At 38.8% G+C, this 22817-nt stretch overlaps 1 protein-coding gene across 5 annotated transcripts in view; it reads right to left on the minus strand.

Moving 5' to 3' along the window:
- Positions 1 to 2300: 2300 nt before the first annotated feature.
- Positions 2301 to 22817, minus strand: part of HEATR5B (HEAT repeat containing 5B) — a 51508-nt gene continuing 30991 nt past the window's right edge. For 4 of the 5 annotated variants that reach the window (XM_042817948.1, XM_042817965.1, XM_042817955.1 and 1 more), the window contains exons 26-36: positions 21272 to 21340; positions 19313 to 19492; positions 18220 to 18457; positions 17275 to 17535; positions 16868 to 16995; positions 16547 to 16691; positions 13329 to 13598; positions 11731 to 11955; positions 8814 to 8965; positions 5687 to 5900; positions 2301 to 4238 (exon numbers count right to left, since the gene is read on the minus strand). In XM_042817948.1, coding sequence (XP_042673882.1) covers positions 3934 to 4238; positions 5687 to 5900; positions 8814 to 8965; positions 11731 to 11955; positions 13329 to 13598; positions 16547 to 16691; positions 16868 to 16995; positions 17275 to 17535; positions 18220 to 18457; positions 19313 to 19492; positions 21272 to 21340 — 2187 coding nt within the window. In that variant the 3' untranslated portion in view covers positions 2301 to 3933. Of the gene's footprint in view, positions 4239 to 5686; positions 5901 to 8813; positions 8966 to 11730; positions 11956 to 13328; positions 13599 to 15058; positions 15295 to 16546; positions 16692 to 16867; positions 16996 to 17274; positions 17536 to 18219; positions 18458 to 19312; positions 19493 to 21271; positions 21341 to 22817 lie in introns of those variants that run through there. The other variant, XM_042817987.1, reaches the window with a different exon arrangement.

The raw sequence follows: 22817 nt of genomic DNA on the forward strand, positions 1-22817 counted from the left end.
GCCGCGCCGCGCCGCCCCCACCGCCGCCGGCCGCCGCCGCGCCCAGCCGCGTCCCGGCAGCGGCACAACCTGGGCGCGTCCCTCCCGCCCGCCGCCGTCACCGCCTGACAGCCGCCCCCGCCGGCTGCTACCGCGGCCCGCAGGGGACAACTCAGAGCGCTTCGCGTCGCCGCCCGCGCGGCACTCCGGGAAACGTAGTTCTGTGGGGCGGCGGCACGCGGCGCGGGCGGGAAGAGGCAGCAGCTGCTGCGGCTCCTCCCTGCTGCCAGATCGGGGCCCGCGCCGAGCGAACCTCTTCCCGCGCACTGCCGTTCGGGGGATCGAGGAGAGCTCGGAGCCCCGATTTAAAAAGCCCCTTTGATTTAAGAAGATCTGCATCTCAGAGCCGGGTTTGAGTGGTTTTGGCACGCTTGCAGCCTAACTTGTGGGTATAACAAGGGCAGTGTCCTGCACAACCCTCCATCAAATCCCAGCTTTTCAGCTCGTTGCTGTTGAATTCCTTTCTGTTTTGGCTACATTCTGAGCACTGGTCTTACACTTACAGAATCATTAAGGTTGGAAAAGACCTCCAAGACCATCCAGGCCAACCACAAACCCACCCCCACCATGCCTCCTGTGTCCCTCAGGGCCACATCCACACAGTTCTACCAGAGCACTGAAGGCTACAAGTCCATCCCGGGAGCACTTCGGCTTCCCTTCCCTACCTATTGGAACACTGACAAGGAGATACAACAGCATTTTTCAGAAACAACCACTTTCTCTTCTGAAAGGATAAACAAGACTTCCTGAGGCTGATGCTGTCACCATGGGCCAAGGGCACAAGCTGTTAGGCATACAAAGATGGTTTGCTTGCTCCATTAGCACAAGAGCTTTCTGAAGAGACGCATGCCCTACATTAGCACCATCAGCTCCATGTGAGAAGCGATGCAGGAGGAAAGTGGTGTGGCCAAGACACTGTGTGCTGTGGGCCGTGCTCAGCCTGCAGCACAGAGAAACAGGCCCTGCGCAACTCTGCTTGCTCAAGCAGCACTTCCTGTTTCTTACTGGCTGTTCTGAACTCACGGTTGTTGCTTTGTAACCAGCCCTGAGGAGGTGGGACTGCGGTGGGTGGATAACCTCTTAGCTCTTCTAAAGAGAGGAATGATAAACATGTGAGCTGATGGAAAGGACAAGGGATGAGAGGGAAACAAGAACCCACCACAGGGAATGCTCTGTGGGGGAAACTTTTTAAAGAAACCGGTCAGAACATCACGGCTCACTAAGAAAGGAAGGAAACAGTGGCGAGAGAGGAAAGAAGTGAAGGGGAAATAGCAACAAGCTTCATGAAAACACACAGTAAAATGGCCAGCAGTGAAGAAAGAGATGAATAGGGGAGGATGACCAAAAAACAGAAGGAAGAACAAGAAGCACTACCAACTGTTCAAGTTTCATTTTTTAATCAAATGAAGTTTGATGCAAAAATTACGATGTAAAATCATGCAGTTATACTTTTTGTGTCTGGAGCAACAAAACCAAACAGATCAGAAACAAGAGAGGCACATAACAAATTAAGGTTGCACCTGTTGTACACAGTCACAGCGTGCAAAAAAACCCAACCCTCTCCTTTCCTAATCCTCTGCAACTGCCCAGAACTATTTTCCCTTCCACCAACATTGTTACTGTTCTTCTATAGTCTTCACCATACTTGTTTACTACACCTCACCCCTTTTGAGTGTACAGCATCTCATTATTACCTAGAATGTGAATGAAACATCAAAGGGATGAGATAGAAAAAATTAAGGTAAAGACAGACTTGATTGTAGATTAAAAAAAAAAAAACAAACCAAAAACCTTTCCAGCAAACACCAGTCATCAATTACTGAACTATCAAGGAAGAGAACTTCTTGACTGTCCTTATTTTTAATTGCAAATATTTTGTGATCAATTCTACAGTGAGAGTTTCCTTATACGCTTTAATGGAACTTTCTCAAACATTTAAGAGGGTTCAAAACAATTGCTGAGCAAAAGAGCATTGTAATATTTGAAACACTTCTAGGAAAGTGATAAACTTTGATGAATTTAAATCCCACTACACAAAGATGACAGGATGAGAATAGTGAAATCCGTTTCCTCCTGCACAACATAGTACGATTTTCACTGCTGCATGCATCTCTAACTGCAGTAGGAAATGGAAAAGACTTGAAAGTTAATCTTCACATGCTTACGAAAAAGACATTTGAAATATTAGTTTGCTCCTCTTGCCTTGGTGCAAACTTCTTTTCTCACTTTGGTACTAAAATAATCAGTCTGAAGTAAAAGACTTTCAGATTTATAATATGTTTTATCCACATCCAATACAACAGGGTAAGAGAGCATTATCTTATCTTTCATTTTGCATAGGTACCCAAAGGGTTACATAAGCTGTTATGAGAGATGAGAGGCAAACGACTATGCAAAAATAACAATCTACAAATATTTCAATCAACTATTAACCATGCTCATTTCTATTTACTATCCTTTGTTACACTTGGGTTCAAGTAGAAGCTCCTAAAATACACCGTTTCTACAGAGCCCTGTTATATCCAGAAAAATATCAGACATGAAACCCCAGTAGTCCAAGCCCAGTCTTCCAGTTACAAAACTTTTCTCTATAAAGCAATATGCATAGAAAGATCCCTATGGAACTCTGTAAATTCAATAGCAGTGTCAAAATCTTCATGTGAGTCAGTCTTGTATATACAAGAAAATACGTGATTCTGCACCTCTGCTAACAGAAGGGGGAGGTGTGGCAGAAGGCAGACAGACCACTGGGAGTTGAGCTCTTCTTCTGTACACTTAGTTCAGCACTTGAGCTATCTTTCAGATCCAAAAACAACAAATCAAACCCACTCAAATGTGAGGGGAGGTCACGCATATTTAAAAAAAAAAAAAAGAGAAGCCAGGTAGGAGAAAGTAAAATTGGAAGGCCTTGCTCATTCTTGTGTTCTACTCCCTTTCAGTCAGCACAGGTGCAAAGTCATTCGGTTCTGCAAACTTTATCAAAGACTACATCTCCAGTGATATTAAAATTTTGCAGGAAGAAGTAAATATCTTAGAATCTGAACAACATGCAGTACACATAGCCATCATTTTCAACCAGTGTCTGGCAGAATAGAGGGACTGCTAACACTGCACCTTGCAAGGGCCAAGAGCCACAGCAACACAAATGCAGACAGCAGGCAGTCCTCTTTTTTAAATAAATTTCTAATGCACTGTTTTTTGTTTCATTTATGTTGTTCCTGTTGTTAGAGGAAATATGGCATTAGACTTTTGTAATGCTTTATTCAAGCATTAAAATGGACCCAAAAGAAAGATACACCACATAAAGGAAAGACAACTCATTACACAGCATGCTCGACTGTTTACCTTGAGAAAGGCTGAAAGTTGTCTTTTTTTTTTTTTCCTTCTCCCCCTTCCATGCAAGCAGAAAAGCTCTACAGTGTCTGGCAGTTCTCTTCCCTAGTTTGTTTTAAAAAGAAAGAGTGCATATTTCTACTCTTGACATTCCCCATGTACACAGTAAGTACTGCATAACAGTTTCCACTCTTGCATCCCCACTGTGTTAGCACAGTGGTACAATAACAGCCACCAGATTTCAAACACCATTCAGAAAGGTTAAGGGTTCTTTTAAAAAATAAGAGGATTTCATGAGATAGAGAACAAGGTGGGGTTTTTTTGTGGATAATTTATATTGCAAATTCATAAATATGATCACACTCAATTTCTCAAAAAGCTATACAAATACAAGTAACACCACTTCCCTTGTAATGCACAGATTTCAAATAATTACACAAAGCTCTATTAGACAGCCTTTAAGATACAAATTACACAAAATTACAGACTTATTTGCAGTAACATATCAGGGATAATGTAGTGCTTCAGACAATGTAACGGTCCAAAAATAATAAAAGTAATTCAAAAAAAGCTAGTTTTCAGTTTAATTGTTGGGGTGGAATGTACTGTGGGTGGTGGTTGCCTAGCAGCTGCTTTTGCCTTGCTGGCCTGACTAGCTCGGACTGCAGTTTCTAGGCGTGTTTTTAATTCAGGCGCAGCTCCCATTACGGTCTTGAAAGCATGTGGGTAAAGCGGTCCAATGTGCATCAAATTCTGAAGTGCAAACTCGTGAAGGTCTTTAGATGCTGTAGATGCAGAAGCAAAGGCGTTTTCATTCAATAAGTAGGAGATCAGAGTGGGAACAAGCAGCGCAAGCAACTGGACTCCTAAACGTGAAAGAAAAAAAAAAAATCAGATCAGAACGAAACAAAAAGAACTAGTAACGAAGTTCCTAGTCTGATAGATGTGAATTTTGTTTTCTCAATTGACAATAAGCTCAGTAATTACAAATTATCAAATCAAAAATAAGCAAAATAAAGAGTGCTTCCCATCATTTGGTCACTCCAATCTTGCCTATCAGGCTTGTGCTTCTCACTTCTCACTGTTCATCACAGTTATTTTGTTCCTGACATCTTTAGAAGCGTTTGCACAATCCAATTGCAGATCACAGATCTTAAAATGTAGAGTGGCTATTAAAGACTTCAAAACACTGCCAACAGACAAACAATTCAACCGAACTGGAAAAGCAGCCTCCCCACTGAACATAAGTGAACTGTTTTCAACATGCAGCTCCATCTCCAGAGCTAGCACTTCAAAAAACAGCACTGTAACAATACTTACAGGGCTAACAAGACCTGCCACTAGCACAGAGTTTACCTTTAGAACAACAACAATCACCAACAAAACCAAAGCAGTAGGGCTAATATTTCTTCCTAACCTGGCTACAAGTATGCCTTGAAACGTGTAACATGTTAACTGCAACTTCTGGAGAACTTTAGCACTAATGGGAAGTCATCTATTGAAAATTCTGTAGACTATTAGAATATTAATCATTTCCTCCTAGAGGTTTTGACAACACATATATTCTTGCCTCCTGTCAGCATTAGCAAAAATCAAATGTTCTGTTTCCTCACTCACTTCAGTTATTCTCCAATTTTATTCATTAGAAACTAGGCCAGAAGCACGACACTCAAGAAAACATACATTTAGTGTTATCATCAATGAAGAGAAATATCAACAGGAATATATTGGGGTAAAAAAAAAAAAAAAAAAAAAGTAATATTTTTACAATTTAAACTTTAAATACAGATTAAGTTCAGTATCTGCAGGCTAAATCTTTCAGTTATTATACTGTTTCAGCTATTCAAAGTGAAGAGAAAGAAATTATGAAGATTGTATTCTACCTACCAAAGCAAACAGAAGGCTTTATCTACGATCTAGATCTTGCAACCAATACAATTTATTTCTTGGTCTCTTTAAATAAGCTTTATTGAGATGGTGGAACTAACCTGATAAAAATGGTGTTAAAATAAATAGTATCTAACATCAGGAAAAAGTAAATTTAAACAGTACATTCTACTCATATTTAAATACAAGAAAATACCACTACTTCAATTCACACTTAAATTTTGCTTCAGAATTACCAGAAACTGAAATGCTACAGCATATCACACTGTACATGCTATGTGAGCTTGTGTATACACAAGTTCCAGTAATGAAATTATGAAAGTGCATTGGGCATTTTTTTTGTGAGTATGCTATCAATCTACAAGAGTTCTAATGTTCAACATTTTATTTTACAATTACACATTTACTAGAAAAAGTAAATACTTACTATTCTGCTCTTCACCAAGGGCAACCAGTGTTTCAAGGACCTTAATTCCTTCCTGGACTGCTAACAGCTCTAGGTTGTTTGTTGGGCGGTTCCTTTCCACAGCTTTCAACTTCTCAACCATTATAGGGGCCAAGGAATGAATGTATGGAGTTGACAGAGCACGATTGGTATGTTGGAACACAGAAAGTAGAAGCTGGTAACACTTGGCTTGAACCTAATCAAATCAAGATAAATACATTGTCCTCCAAGTTACTTGCTAACTCAAGGAATTCTAATACAATCAGTTATCTGTGTGTGAGATAGACACGATTCCAAAGCAACAAAACCACCCAACAAAACAGAGTAAGTGGGAAGGAAATATACTGAATAAGGGAAAGAACAAAACAGGCTGTTTACTAAAATTATACTAGCCCAGTTTTCAATAAAAGAAGGTAATTAGAGTTAACTGCAGGTATAAAATGGTGGTCAGCACGAACTCAGAAAAGAAAGGGACAGTTAGCATCATATTAAACAATCACATAGGTCCACAGAGAACTATATTTTAAAGTTTTGTAACTATCAACGCTAAGAGTAGATGCATCTTCAAAATCATTACATAGTTTTCCAGTCTCAGATGAGTAACACAGTCTATAAAAATGATTCAGATCTCAAAGTGACCTTATGCCCTAACATAAGCCAAGGCTGTGGCCAGAAGTGGCAGGTACATCCTTCCTTCTGTGTCTCCACCTTGTGCTGGTAATAGTATAAAAATACACACATAGGTATAGAGGAGGCTTGATCATAGAACCCTCTCCTTCCATCCTTCCTTTTTCTCTTCCTTCCCCAGCCCTCCTCTTTCCTACTAGAAGCAGGAAATATTGAAATTAACATTTGGGAAAATGACTTACTGATAGTCTTCTTTAGAATGAACATGATTTGGGTTAAAAAAAAAAAAAAAACTCTTGCTCCAAAATGCCACACAAACAACGCTGGCCCTTTGAAAGGGTAAAGCCCCACAGCAAGTATGAGGATACAACACTGCAGGTTTTCAAACCACGCTCAAGCTACAACAGGATGAGTTATCAAGCATGTTCTGAATGGGAACATTCCTAAGTATTATTAAACACAGTGATCTGTGAGGGGATAACTGGAAAAAAGAGATGCATAAATGAAAACATTAAATAAAAGAGAATATAAGCTAATAATAAGAAAACACAAGTTAGGCAGCTCACTTTGCTGTTAATATACGACTGCAAGTTTTCTGTTCAGCTTAATGTTTGAAGCCTGAAATAATAACAGTTCCTCAAATACCATTTCCATGCTTTTTCAAGAGAGCTCCATGGTAGAAAATATGCTTTGCCAGGTATTGGGAGAAAAATCTTTGGCCATTTTCAATAAATTATTTCCCTATACACTCCATACTACTCCAAGTAATTTCTTCCTCTTTCTGCTGACATTTTGAAAACTCCTGACTAGCTGTTAAGGTTATTAAATTTAAAAATAAGGAGTAAGGGGCCATTTTGCTTTGTTTTTTGCTTTTTTTTTTTTTTTTTTTTTTTTTTAAACACATCCATAGTTTTACAACTGCATCTGACAGCAGAATTCCACTGAAGCATATACAACTGTATGGGTATGTATATAACTTTTGATACTCCACATTCAGAGAAGTTTTCCAAGAACTTCTGAGAGGCAAAACCAGGGCTTCTCGTAAGGCACATCTCCTGTAAAACTTACTAATTAGCAGCAAGAGAGAAGGGCCTATCAAAATGAGAGCCTACAGCTCCAGAAAATGAACTTGTCTTAAAGACACTACTATGCAGCTCAACTATCGCCCAGTCTCCTGCAAGTGGTAGCAGTTCCAAAAATGTTTCTGTATCTTTAAGACAATGGTATTTCTTTAAAAGAGTTGGTTTGTTTCCTAATTGGTTCAATGCTTCTATTATAAATGTCTAGTAACTGCACTCAGCAGTGACTGCTTTATATTTAAAAACTACAGTGAACCAACAAGCATCACAGAGTATATGCTCTGCACATCAGTGAGGAGAGTGGACACGATCTGGTTCCTATCAAAGCACTTCCTGTGAATTACAGAATTAGTGCTAAGTTCCTGCTCGCTGACAGCTTTCCAGCAGGGTGGGCAAAGATGTACTTCTTTTCACCGTTTGTGTGTTTATTCAGAGTTGAGAGTAAGATGTAAAAGTTTCCACTTCACAGAGCTGACACTTCCATTCACACACTAAAATCTTAAGCAGCTTTTCATTCAAGGTTAGGCTTCAGCAAAGAACCAACTGAGTTTCTTGCCCCTGTTGGAAAATGCCAGCCCTTATGAAGAGAAGAATTCTTGCTCTGAAGAGGATTCTGAATGTCTTGATGTGACACTAAACACATCAGCATTTTCTTCTGAGGGATCTCTGCAGTACTTGCTTGTGGAAACACTACAGATTTTACTTATTTTTAGTTCCTACCTGCTGACTTGTATAGCTGCTCAAACTAATACATGGCTGGAACACTTAAGCTTAACTATGAAGTATATTAATCTGATTGAGCAAAACTAGGCTAAAAGTTTGTTTCTCATCAGTAAGAAGATAATTTAGAAAATGATTCATAAAGACAAACCAAAGGACAGAAGAGAAATCAAGAAAGATGATTCACAAGCTGTAGATGCCTTTGATGGTGACCACAGAACAGAGATTTTTCTCAACTGAATTTTGTATGAACATTTAAAATAAGCATAGGTTTTGTACAGAACAAAGTTCATCAGGAATGTGGGCTGTAATTTTATCTGCAGAAAACATGGTTTAGTTTGTATTACAATAAATCAGTTTTACTGTAAAACCGTCACTGCTCTCTAGTAGCCATTCTTTTTCATTTGTTAAACATTTCAAAGGTTTTTTTCTTTATGAAAGCTACAAGTCATAAACTTGGCACAAGGCCATGAGCAGATATTACCAAAAAGTAATTTGTCTTGTTTCTTTTGTTCATTATGGAGTTTCTATAATGCACCACTGAAAATTCTAGTTATTTTGACAAGCAGGATCTGTCTCTGAAGTAAAGCTCCCACAGAACATTCAGGAAACATAGCAAATATATTACAATTACTATTTTTTTCCAGCTGTATATCATTCAAATTCCTGTATCATGATCTTACCCAAGGATCACTGGAATTTAATGCATTTTTAAATCTGTTTATACATCCATTCTGTAAAGACTGTACTCCAATTATTTCAGTGCTTGCTGACCAAAGGAAGAGAGCAATAGCTGTAAGTACGCTTACTTCATCGAGAACAGGCTTGGAGGCTTCTGAAAAAAGAACCAAACAGGTTGTTAGATAAATTCTGAATGCTTTTCAGAGTAAAGTAAAACCCACTGAATGCAGACAAACTTAAAAAGAAATGTATTTGAAATGACTTGCAACTGCATACAAGTACACATTTATTCATTACTGAATCACTTTTTTGTTGTTATTGACTGTGACTGAAAATCTAAAGCTGAACAACTCTTTTCCAAAGGCTCTTTCAATAAAGTGATTCGAACTTTCCAAAACAAATAGCGAGCCAAAAATATCACCCACACTTTTTCTCTGAACAAACCACATTTTTGTTTCCCATGTGTAAACAAAGGGTGAAAACGTATTTTTGAAATCTTTTTCCCATTAAAAATAGTTGGCTTCCCTTTTTTGTTCTCTTCAGCTGATTCAGCAGAGTAAAAGACTGATAACCAGCGCAGCAACAACTGTAACTTACCATAAGCTTCTACATAACAAATAGGCTGATCTGACATCTACCTGCCACAAACAAAAAAATGGTGGTCCTACTCAACCTTCCTTTCTTTTCAAATTCATCTGTACTTGCAACTGTCATCCTTTTCCTGACTGCACCAGCTCTTCATAGATATCGTTCTTCAAGACATACCAGCAGGGAAAAAGAAAATTCAGTACTTTTCTGCTGGTTTTGTTGGCTAACTTGTTAAGACTCTCAAGGGAGAGCAGAACCAAAGCAGAAACATCTACATAGTCAGCAAAACCAAGGATAGCATGACATCCTTTTTACAGTTATCAGCTAGCTGTTAGATTGGCTTTAGCCATGACCTGAAAACTCACTTCAGAAAATGACTCCAGACATTAAGTGAGAAACATAGTGGTGTTCTGTTGGTGTTTTTTGTGGGGGGGGTTGCTTAATATTAATGTTCTTCGAAACAAAATTGCATGCAACAGACCTCCATTATATTCCTGTGCGATGTGTTCACAGAAGACTGGAAAGGAACAGGAAAATTTACGCTCTTGCAAGGAGCTTCTGAAAAATTTCAGAAGTCTGCATAAAGCATAAAGGCAGTAATGTTTGTGGAAAGGTGAACTGGAGAAACTCTAGAGTAACAAATGGCTGGAAGACATGAGCTGATATGACAGATCAAATTAGAATTTTGACTCAGATAACACAAATGCACCAATCCTTCCCCTTCAGACATTTTCAGGATCATTTGCAATTACCTATCCCACATGAGTAACTCCATTCAAGCTTCTCTTCAGATTATAAATGGTTCCTCAGGGATGTAATGGGATGTCTTTTAGGCTGAACTGCCATTAAGCAAATGACAAATCTTTGTCTCTCTCTTTGCTAACCATGCAGCTGAGACTACATCTTTTTCACTTTTTGAAGAGGAAGGCAAAGCACAAATGAGAGCCAACAGAAGTAGCCTGTAGTTCACTAAACAAGACACAGTAGAAATCCTGCCGATGGCTAACAGGCTTTTTTTTTGGCAGGAGTAGGATTTTTTTCTAACCACTGACAGCTTGCAACAGAATTGCAAATCTCCTACTCCAGCATGAACCTTGCCACAATTATCCATTGCTGTCTTCATACACGTTAACGCTTACTGTCATTAAGGCTACACAAATCTTGTCAGCAAGCACTTATAAGATACAGTCTGCTTTTTTGAGGTTTAATTCAAGGTGTTGAGTCCAAGTACTGTATTGAACAAATAGACTCAGTAAACAGATTGATTCTTTCTACAAACACTGTTTTGGTAACTAAATTCCCTTTTCCTTTAAGCTAGCTGGTATCCTGTGGAAAAAGGAAAGGAGGAGTGGAAATTATGGTCTGTTCCAGCCTTGACAATATGTTTAGAGTTGCCAGTAACCAGAGAAATTGAGGCATGGCCTAGGAAATGATGCGAACGCAGCCTGGAACTCATTCAGATTTTATTTGCAAGATGTTAACTCAGAGTCAGAAACACTAATAGACATCAGAAGGAAGATTTCAAGTTCCAGAAACAAGGCACTGAAACTATGAAGACTGATACAATTATCCAAAACGTGCTTCTAAAGCACAAAATTTTTACTTTATAATGGGATTCAAACTGGAAGGGAGATGCCTGAACTAATGTAGCAAAATACCCTGAGTTACAAATGGCAACATTTCTAATAGGAGGTTATGACCAATACTGCTGTACAATCAATGAATGTACAGATGTTATAGTTATGAGGTATACCAGAGAGCTTGGCTATGTAGTTATTGCACCAAAGCAGAAAAGACAGGACGCTTACCCGCATCCTGGGTTCACTTATGAAACTCCAATGGAGTGGATCTCCAGAAGAGATCCTTTCCCACTGGTAACCAGCTCTTCAATGGGTCTAGAAGAGGTGCAGCCAGGCTCCACCCCTTCCTGCAGCACAGGTGAATTGCCTTCACCTGTGCTCCTGTGGCTGACTCATTGCTCACCTCAGGTGATCAATCAGAGGTTCAGGTCGTGATTCAGCAGTTCCCATACAACTGCCAAAGACAACATCCAACAAAGACACAACTGAGATGGAAACTTCTAACATACAATTGTATTTCCTTAGTCAACACTGTGCTCGTCTCCAACGCAACCTACTAAGTTCTGCTAGTTAAGCTGTGTGCACTCAGATCTTCCTTCCATTTCAGTTTTAGAAGCAATTTATCCACCGCTTTTAACTCCCCATCCTCAGGCATGCAACCCGTTAAATTATAGGCAGATACAATACTTGTCTTTTCACTAAAGCAAAAGCCAGTTCTGTTTTAGGTTTCCTCCACTGCAAAATCACTTACCAGGTTGTGAGTATTCCAGGATAGATGCCAAAGTACTGCGAATAAGACTTGCCCACTGGTTTTGAGTTTCACCAGTCTTGACTGTTGGAAGAGTAACAATAGTTTTTATCCCTTGAAGTGCTGCACTGACTGGAGGTGGGACCTGATTGTCTGCTGATTTTACAGCTGTTTCTTTCAATACTCTCGTAATCAGAAATAGGATAGTAGGCAGGACTGTCATACAACCTAAACAAGACAAAGTAGAATTTCTGCAGTTATTTCCAAACAGTGCAGTAGGTAACTTCTTCAGTATTCCCAAAATGGATATATATGGCTAGAAAGACAAACTGCAATTCAGGTAACAAACTAGTACGTAGAATTCAGTATTTTATCACCAAATCCATTCACCAGTACTCTCAAAGTATATCATTAGCTTTTAGCTTTGCCCTACATGGCAAAAAGGAGTTAGACTCTCTCATGGATGCCATCAGAAAGTTAAATATCTTGAAACACCATCTGTACATGTCTAAGGTCTTATAAAAAGAAAAAAACAAACTACAATTAACAGATCTGTGAACGGGTATCCAAAGTCAGGGCACTATCCAAGGAAGCAGGTGTGTATTACAAGCCTCAGAAGTAAGAAGGAAGTTCAGAGTGTTTCATGTCTTGGGTAAAATTTGTAACCATTTGATTACTCTACAAAAGAGATGGAAGTGCTCCTACCTCCTATATATATCATAGCTGTTGATGTCATCAGAAAAGCAGTCTAAATTTTGTGCAGCAAGCCCTAAAGGAGCAAGTTGTGCAAACTCAAGAAGTACTGGCCAAATAACACAATCTGACTTTAGACACATGGGAACTTCATTAGAAGTAGTTTCAGTAATCCATACAGACTCCAAGCAAGTGCAGGAATGAAAGAAGGGCGCTAACGGGCTTAGGTGTATAATATCAATCTACAACTCATTTCAGACAGTAAGTCTCTTTCCACATTTAATTCTTAATCTTTTCTGTGCCACATTTTTCTACATCTGTAGAAACTACCCACAAATTTGTGTCCTTTACAACTGAACTGCACTAAGTGCAATTACCCTAGTTTATGCATATCCTCTGTGACAGCCTCCCTGGACAGAAGAAAGCTTTATTTAGTTTAGAGTTACTTTTGGGATGACTGACAGCCAATGGCTGAAAAGCAAAGTGCAGCAGAACTAAATTGTGCTAGTTTTTCCTCACTGTGGTTCTTTTTCATCAAAATTCTGCTTCTCCTGAACTTCTCAGGAATTTAATTACTTCTTAGATGTCAATCTTTCACAACATGATTAAAATTGGTCAAAATCAGGAGGTTTGAAAAAAAAAAAAAAAAAAAAAAAAAGAAGTGGGAAAAAGAAACAATAATGATATAGAGCTCATTTCCTCAGCAAACTTACAGCACACATGCAGACTTGAAGCCATTTTCTTAATGTTGAATCACTGGAGAAGCCTGAGCTCCTAGTTTATTCTAGAACCTAAGCAACACTTTCAGATGACCTTTAAACATCATATAAGAATTTAATTTTGTTTTAGTATCATAAGCTCACAGGATCCCATACAGTAACCATTCATGTCTTTTGTCTATACTTTACCTGCTGGAGAACAGAGAGAAGGTAGGTCAGACAGTATAGTGACAGTGGCAGCCACAAGACGAGCACTCTCCTCAGAAAGATGGGATTTGGCAGCAATGTGACTTGGAGAATCTGACACTTTGGAACTTAGATGGGGCATGTGTCGTACCAGGATAAACATGAGCAATTCCATGGCTGCAAATACTAGAGATTTTCCAGGTACAAGACCACCAGTCTCACCTCCCTCTCCTAAAGCAAGAGGATTTTCTTTTTCTCCAATATCCTCTTCATCTGGAAAAAAAGGAAATAATTGTTGAGGATACAGTTAGAAAAAGAGATTCCATATCAAAGATTATATAAAACACTAAAAAAAAAAAAAAAAAAAAGAGTTAAAAATCCACAGAAAATAGTTGCTTCAAACAAAGATACTATAAACACGACTCATGTCAAAATAAATATTCTAGTTTGAAGGACTTAAAGGGGTTTAAGATGCTTTAGAATAATTGTGATTGCAGCAATAGTTCTAAAAAACCATTCTGAACTAGAAATAACAAAGTAGTAACAAAATAAAAACGCGGCAAGTTTTTCTTTCTCATTCTAATGGCAAAATTAAAGGCAATGACTGTCAAATAAATAGTCATTACAGTATTTTTTTTTTTAATTTAATGGCTGTAAATAAAGTGTTCAACACTGACAGATCTTATTTCAGCCTAAGCTAACCATGAAATAAGAGAACAGAAAAGCATAGTAGGATTCTATGTCTTAACTCCACAATTTCAGTGCATTCAATTTAGAAAGGCTCTCTTTTGAATGGCAGCTCAGCCAGCTGCAGTCCTGCCTTCTCCCATAAAACAGTAACAGAGATTCAGCACATCAGAACTGGCCTGAACCACCCTCACAGAGCCCCTGTGAATTTAAATGATTGCTAGAGTTTTCACATTTGCTGATTTGAAAAAAGCAACTTACCAGACCGATAGCAAACAATTCAATTAATTCACATGAAGGAACAGAGCTTACATTTTAGCTATGCTGGTTCCTCAAATTCTAACAAAATCCCCTCTCTGTCTTCACTTAGAAAATGGGTAAAAGCTAAGTTTTCTCCTAACAGCACACAGTGCCAGAACCATATAGTAGTTTTCTTTAGTAAGAAACACATCCTTTAGGTTTTACTTTTCTTCCTTGAAGTAAAATAAAACATGGCAGATCTAACCTAACCAGATACAATAAATGCCCCATGGCATCATACTTTTTCCTCATATTCTGTGTGGATTTCTGCTTTACCTCTTCTATCCACTGTCATCTCATCATATCCTTTTCAGAAATGTCTGGCTTGCTCTCAGTCTCCTTTAAGAAGGGGAGATTGCCATTCAATCACCTGTTAACTCTCTTCTGCAACCAAATAAGTTCAGCTTGCTCATCCTGCCATTCTTATCTTCCCAAGCATCTAATTGGACCTTCACTGGACTTAAACCTTTGTCAACACCTCCATCACTCAGGATAGGAAAGAAAGGATTGAGAAAACACAGCTTCGCAAGCTTAAGTGAAAAGAAAATTTCCCTTGATTTACTGGCCACATTCTTCTAATGCAGTTCAATAACTGAGTATTCAGCATTGCAGACATGCACAGATTCAACTATTCAGTCCACATCTCTCCAGTTTTTCAGTGATATAAACAACTTTCGCAAGATTATTCACACAGTAATCACCCACCAGAAGGCGATTAGACTTTATTTACCCTTACTAAGTTTATGCTAACTTTTCCCAATCACATTCTTGAACTCTGAAATTATTTCCAAGGGGACTAACTCCAAAAATCTTTCAACATACAAGGCAAACTTACTGGTCCATGTATCCCAGAATACTCTGTAGAGCTACCCTTCCCACAGATGGTAAAAGATTACATGAGACTCGCAAGGCTTGTGATTGGAAGGCTTCTTCCAGTTGATTTAATACGGCTTCATCCACCTCTTCTTCTTGATTAAGCTGTCTGTGGCAAACAAGAAGTCTTTGACTGCTCTATCACCCTTCAGTCCCTCTTACAGGTACTAGTTCTGACCCAGAAAAGAAGAATGTCTAGCCCAGATGCCTACTCCAACACTTTGTTTTTCTCTTGACAGTCCTACAAGGTTCTCTAACCAGATGAATGGAGATAAGAGAAAGCTTTTTGCTGCTGGATGCCACAACCTTGCAGTCTCCACCACTGTAGGAGTCCCATGCTCCATATTCCAGCACAGCCTTTGCCTGTCCATCCTTATGTGAGGCATGCATCTCAGGCTCCTGTCTCTGCAAGATCTTAGTGAAGAATATGCCATTTCTCCATTTGGCTTTCCAGACACTACACAGTCTGCTTACCTTCACACGCACTTCCTTCATAACCTACTGATGAGATCAACCTCACCTCTAGCCCTGCATGGACAAGCACCTCGAGTACAGTCACATTAGGAGTTTCATCTGAATTTTCAAGGCAGGTCATTGGACTTCTGATTTCCCAGAGGTGACTGTTCCTCAATCAGCAGACTGTATGTTGCTGCCTGTCACTGCCATCATTATGCTGACTCGAGCAATCCTACACAGTCTTGAGAAGGACTTTTGGGTGGCACAAGCACGTCTTTCCTTGCTCCTGTTTGCACACCCTGTTCTCAAAGCTTTTGGTTGAAGACACACCCTACATGACAGTTCAGAGCCAAGATACCAGTCCACTTCACTTCCAGACAAGAACTCTTGGTTAGTAAACAAATTTTCACACTGGTTCCAGTAGCAATTAGCTCACCTCATACCTGCCAGTCCTGACAGGGAGACACCACAGGACCCAAGGCACCACAAGACACCACTAAGATTCACAAATCAATGAAATGCTAAGATCCAGTCAATAGATAAACATCAATGAAACAATTGGACTAGATGATTTTAGAGGTCTTTTCCAATCCTAATGATTCCATGAACCTAGGTATTACTAAGACCTTACAGTGGCTTGTTGAGTGTAATTTTCATCACTCAAGTTCAAGAAAATGAGACACGAAAAGAATGACCACTGGAATTATGAGGGGAAGGAGAAAATACATCTTACAAGAGTTAAGAAATCAGCAGGTAGTTTTATGAACGCAGCTACAGCACCTGTGGAATATACAGCATTTTCCTCCTCAGTGTAACCACTGTCTAATGCATTTGAGACCCTCCTCAAACATGAAAACCCACTGCTTCTTTAATCTACAAAACAAGCTATGTTTTCAAAGTCTTACTTAGGGAGTTCCTCTTTTCCTGCAAATAATCCTGAGCTGCTCTTACTATCTGCTGGACAACTCCTGTAACCAATAGTTGGACTGAAGTAGGATCCCAAGTCAGGAGGAGTCGGTGAAGCACACTCAGGAGTTCAACACCAAGGAGCTACAATAAACCAAAACACAAACTAATTAGGGCTTAACAATTCCCAATTGTTACATCAATTGCTTAGAGCAAGCAGATGCTTCTCTTGCTCAAGAATAATTACAGGTTCTTTAATCATCACAAATGAAAGATCAAGACTCAGGAAAGCTAACTGACATAACATGCTCATACAGTACCTGATCCTCTGCAATATGGATCCTGGCACAAGGGGAATCCAATAAAGTGTGAAGTGCTTGTAAACAAGATGTAACATGTTCAACAGGCTCTTCAGGTCTTGGGGAACAGAGAAACTGTATGCTAACACCTAAAAAGAGCAGTAATTAAAGAATGTTCACTTCATCAGCTACACACAGCTACATCACAACTACTCTACAGAAATGATAAAAATCACACTGACAAATACTCTGTCAAAGCTGTGAAATATACAAGAGGTAGAGAGAGACAGAGATATTTCAAAATATTACTGTCCAGACAAATAATGCATTTTAAAATTCCTCGGTTTAAATAAAACAAAATTTTCTTACTCCCATATCATTTTGTAACATAACATGCTGGTAGTGCACTCGAAATTCATAGCTCTTACCCAAAATTAAGTGCATGCGATCTTTGTTCAACTCTGGCAAAGATTTAGTGGTAGGTGGAGTTCCAGGTGTCTGGTTTAACATAATAGATGTGCCACGTTTCTGTGAGTTAGGCATTGCTGCAGCAGTCTCTTCTGTTGACTCAGAAGCACTGAAACCTGTACTGTTTAGCCAAAGTGCCACTGCATGAAGTATAGGAGCCCAAGAGTTTCGATAATGCAGTCTAGCTGTATCAATTGTTTCAGGAGTGTAAAATGCTCCTCCTATTAAATAAGAAAAATAAAGATCAATGAAAAATAAAGATCAATTCTGAAATTCTCTCCAAAGGTAAACTCTGAAATTCTCTACAAATAATAGACAAAAAGCATGTATTCTAAATTTCTTATTTGCTCATACTGTGTTTAATCATGTAGACATTCAGATGTTACCCTTGTTAGTCACAGTGTATTCCAACACTCCTTCTGAAGAAGTAACATTAGCACATCTCAGAAACTGCAATGGCCGTGATGGAACATTAAGAAGAAAGTCAAGAGTTGCACTAAAATACATCAGATCTTACGGCCTTTTTCATACAGAACATTCAAATTTTGTAAGACCACATCCACTGTAATCTCATGGACTTTGTTTCCTTCAAGTAAACATCTTTTTGCATTTGATGTCAAAGTATTACAGCTGTAAAAAGCACTGTTTTGTTTTCTATTTCTACAAGAATATTGTTTTAATCATCTTTGTGAATCAGATAAAGAATTTTTCATTGTAGATTAAAGAAAAACCCAACACAAACTTTCAGCATACATTTCTATTACACAAAACCAAAAATTACTTGCATCGTTTTGTCTAACAGATGAAAAATCACACCTGCCAAACAATTTAAAGAATCTTAATAAAAAAGCTAGGAGGTTTACTTCGTTCTTCAAACCAACACAAAAATAAATTTCAGTATTTACCATCTGGTGGAAGCTGAGTCGCAAACTCAGCTGGTAGGGTTAGAAGAGCATAATCTTTCAGTGCAGCTAACCAGAGACGGCTAAGTGAAGGCAACTCTGGCTGTACAAGTGTTATCAAACTGTCAGGTGGCAACTCGTCTACTGTACCAAAATCATCCTCATCCTCCTCTGTACTCTTTAAAACACGTTTGGGTTTGGTCTCTGCTTCTTTTTTAATTTTCATGGCCACAACATACACCTAGGAGAAACAGAGATGAAAAATTCACATCGTGAAATCGAAACAACAAAAAAAGAGCAGCAGCCTTTTCCTCAGAACAATTGTCACTTTCTCAGAGCAGATTAGGTACGATATGCATAAAGATTAAAATGGCCTTTAGTGGGTTATGTGAATACAAGAGCATTTATATGTTCATCTTGGAAACATGCTATAAAAGGATTTTCACACAAATATGGGAAGCAGAAGTATCAGAAAAATACAGTAAAAATAAGCATTTTTTGAATTAGGAACTTCACACAACAGATGCTCCATATCAAAGCTGAATGTAGCATTATGGGGTGACTAACAGGCTTACATGGCTGAATAGCTGACACTTCCCTTTGAAATTTCAAAATAAATTTCCAAGAAAATTTAATCCAAAGGTCCTCAAAGTACTATTCCAAAAGAAATCAAAATACAATTTATGTAATTAGACATGTAGCTCTAAAGCACGCAAACAATATTTCAGGAAGCAAGACAACATAAGCACTTCTTTTTTTGCAGATAGTTTAAGGTTTTAGCAATATCTATGTTTAGCCTGCAATTTGTTGTGAACTCTAAAAAAAAATTTCTAGTTGGTTAACTACAATATTTTATGAAAATACAGTGTAAGAGTATGAGAGTGTACAATACAATAAAATACAAAAGCACCACTAGACAAAAAGGCAGAAAAAAAGAATCAAGAAATACACTGAGATGAAAACACACCAAGAGTAGAACTGCAGTAGGAAAGGAGGAAGGCAGAGATAAGGCTAGCTGACTGACTAGCCAGCAGGGTTTGATGCTGCTGAGGTTAAATCTTTTCAAACATTTGAAGATGTAATAGGAAATGGTTACCTCAGCCCATGCTTTCAGAACTGCAAGTTTTTCCATAGTGGTGGCACTTTCCCGGTAAAGCTGGCTGGAGGATCCTTTTCCTGCTTGTACTTTATCCAGAGAAGAGACAAGAAGGTTGTGAACTCGGCGGAGATCATTGAGGTCACTTACAACCCCACTTCCTATCCATGCGCTACATACCTAAACAACAAAGGTTAGAATCAATCTCCATTAGCAAGAAAAACAGATAACTTCATAAATAAAAACCACAGAAAGAAATATAATAACAAAATCTCAACCATTCTAGCCTGACATTTTCCATTCTTCTCTCCGCTCCTGACAACAGAACTGTTCAGGTCAATGGTCACAAAGGCTGTTTTCAATGGCTACTGATACAACGAAACTCGGATACATAGAAAATACTTAGTTTGCAAGACACAGAATCATAGAATGGCCTGAGTAGAGAAGGACCTCAAAGAGCATCCATTTCAACCTCCTGCCATGGGCAAGGTTGCCAACCACTAGATCAGGCTGCCCAGAGCCACATCCAGCCTGGCCTTGAATGCCTGCAGGGATGGGGCATCCACAGCCTCCTTGGGCAACCTGTTCCAGTGCATCACCACCCTCTGAGTGAAAAACTTCCTCCTAATATTCAACCTAAACCTCCTCTGTCTCAGTTTAAAACCATTTCCCCTTGTCCTATCACTATCCACCCTCGTAAACAGTCATTTCCCCTCCTGTTTCTACGCTCCCTTCAAGCACTGGAAGGTCACAATGAGGTCTCCCTGGAGCCTGCTCTTCTCCAAGCTAAATTCTCCCTAAACAGGTGATCACAAAGTTTTTATTCTGTTCCCATATATCTGATCAAATCACTCAAGTACTGCTTTTTCCCATTCACAGTGAAGGTGGTATTGCACAGCAGTTCACAATGGTATATCTTCAAAAGCTATAACTCAAATTACACGTTAAAGCTCCATGAATGAAAAGCTAATGAAAAGCTTCCAAGATCATAAACGGCTTTAAGAAAACATCAAGAAATGAGTAATATAAAAAGTTTCAGATATGGCTCGGGTATGAAACAAACAGTCTCATATTCTAGATGAGTCAGCACCTGACATGGAGGTCAGACAGTTGGGCGTCTCCCTACTCCTGCTCTTTTTTTTTTATTTTTTAGATTGAACAAACTAAAAACAGGCACTTAAAACTGAAATATCAAACAGATCATAACTTCCTGTCTAGTGCTATACACGGGCATTCATCCTCTTACACTCAGACAAAAGATTTTTGGTACAAAATGCAGTAAAAACATCAAAAAGAACAAATTCTGCAAGGATGAGAAAAAGCAGCAAAATGAAGAAAAAAATGCAGCAGGGGGAGGAGGAAGAGTGGTGGGAAAAAAGAGCTCACACTCTTTTCCGGTGGCAGTCTTGTTCTATCTCTAGTTTATTTTGCTTTGAGAGAACCAGTTCCTTTAGGGAAGGCCTGGAATGATGGATATATTTAATAGAAATACATGGTTTATTTACACACTTGGCTCTGCAGATAGACAGGACAGGACTGCTGAAAATCTGTTACAAATTCAAAATCCATTCAAAAGTAGGACTAAGATCAGCTTTGCTCCTTCAACCCTAAATCATCATTAGTGAGTACAGTTCAAAGATATGTGAATGAATACATTCCCATTTGTCTTACTACACATTTTCTATTTTTTTTTCTTTTTCTCAGTTTTCTTTTTCTTGTCCAGTTATCAAGCAGCATAGAATTGATGTGGATTCAGAAAGAGTAAAAAGAATATTGCCAGATGACTCTAAAGACATTGCAAAAAAATCTCAGCTTAGGCTTACAATATTTTCCAGCTATTTACTACTGTTCTCTTCTGCATCATTCTTCCAACAAGAAGAAAAATCATACACATCTACCGCATAAAGGCACAAAATGTATTCAGTTTGGCTTATACCATCTGAACATACTCTTCAGTACCTGGCAGGCCTTGGCAGTTATGTCAGATGGTGTGTCTTGGGAAAATGCTGGCCTCAGAGCAGCTCCAACCTGGAAAGAGGAAAAAATCCAATGTAAAACAATAGTGACAACACTCTTCATCCAACCTTGCTTAAGGTTCAGGAGTATATACAAAACATGCAAGATAAGACTGTTAGTGTTTATAGTTATACCCCAAAATTATGCTTGCTATCTAGCAAACATTTGCAACAGTATTGTATAAATGACAAAGAACTGTTTTTCTGTTGCTTGTCTTCCAATAGTCTTTTTAAGCCCCAACTGCCTTTGCATACATGTGGCATTCTCTTTTTGTTGTTAATAAACATCCTTTTACACATGAAACTACTATGAATTCAACTTATGCTGAAGCTGCACAGACAATGATTTTTTGAACTCCAACAGAATAATAAGGCAAAACCAGGTGTTCATTACTGCATTTGTATCATGTTCTCAAAATGACAGACAAAAAAAGAATTAGTCGGTTGTTTTCAGACAGTGTTTTTCTGGAATAGAAAGAAGTCAAAAAGACAGCAACAATAGTTACAGCAGTACAGAAGGAAGGAGAATAAGATGAGAATAGAATGAAAACCTGTCTTGAAGAAGTGTTTTTCAATTCTGAAAACACAGAAGAGAAATCAGAGGAAAACCAGGTAACTTGAGGTGGGAAACAGGCAAGGAATGGTGGCAGCGTAGAGAACTGTGGTAGGCACAGAAGGTATAAATAGCAAAACTTGACAAGATTAGAGGAAACCAGTGCAATCTTAGGAATGATTCCAGAGTTAGCCCTGTCACTCCACATGGAAGGGAGACAAAGCCCTTAACTTCATCTCTCCTTTTAGTATATTTCCAACAGGTAACAGAATTAGAAAGCCCATATCACCCTTCTAATTCTCATATCAAGTGTCCCTACTCAAAAGGATGTTTCTGTATGAGGAATGAAATAAATATTTTGTAAGATGTTCACAGATTCTTCTAAGGACCAGTGCACTATCCTAGACTATTCTCAAGTTAAAATGCAGTCTAGAAACCACGTGTATTTAAAGACTTAACAGATTGATCAACGTGCATCAGCAAAACATAACTGGTATGCCCTAGGACTTCCAAAGCAACAGGAAATCAATCACAGTGTGAGTATTGCTACTAAAAAAACCTACAATGCCATGAAAGCAGTTATTTATGCAGAAAAAAAATGGCAAGTTCCATAACATGGAATTATAATGATAGAATGGTGTTCCCCTCAAGTACTGGGAGGCCACAGCGAGGTGTCCCCGGAGCCTTCTCTTTTCCAAGCTAAATAAGCTGAATTCCCTCAACCTTTCTTCATAGAAAGATTTGTTGGCTTGAGAAAGATCCCCTGCCCCTCTTCATTTGGCCAGGTGCCCTATTTGAAACTCATTCTTGCAGGCACATTCATCTTATGATAAATGTAAATACTGAAGTCAGAGGGATAAATCACATATGCAATTGTTTGCAAGGCTTAGATCTTCTTAAGTGAATCAAATGAAAGAACTAACAAAACTGATTATAG

The sequence above is a fragment of the Centrocercus urophasianus genome, unplaced genomic scaffold (genome assembly GCF_019232065.1).
Source record: "Centrocercus urophasianus isolate 14NV4802_14NV808 unplaced genomic scaffold, USGS_Curo_1.0 seq_10, whole genome shotgun sequence".
NCBI lineage: Eukaryota > Metazoa > Chordata > Aves > Galliformes > Phasianidae > Centrocercus > Centrocercus urophasianus.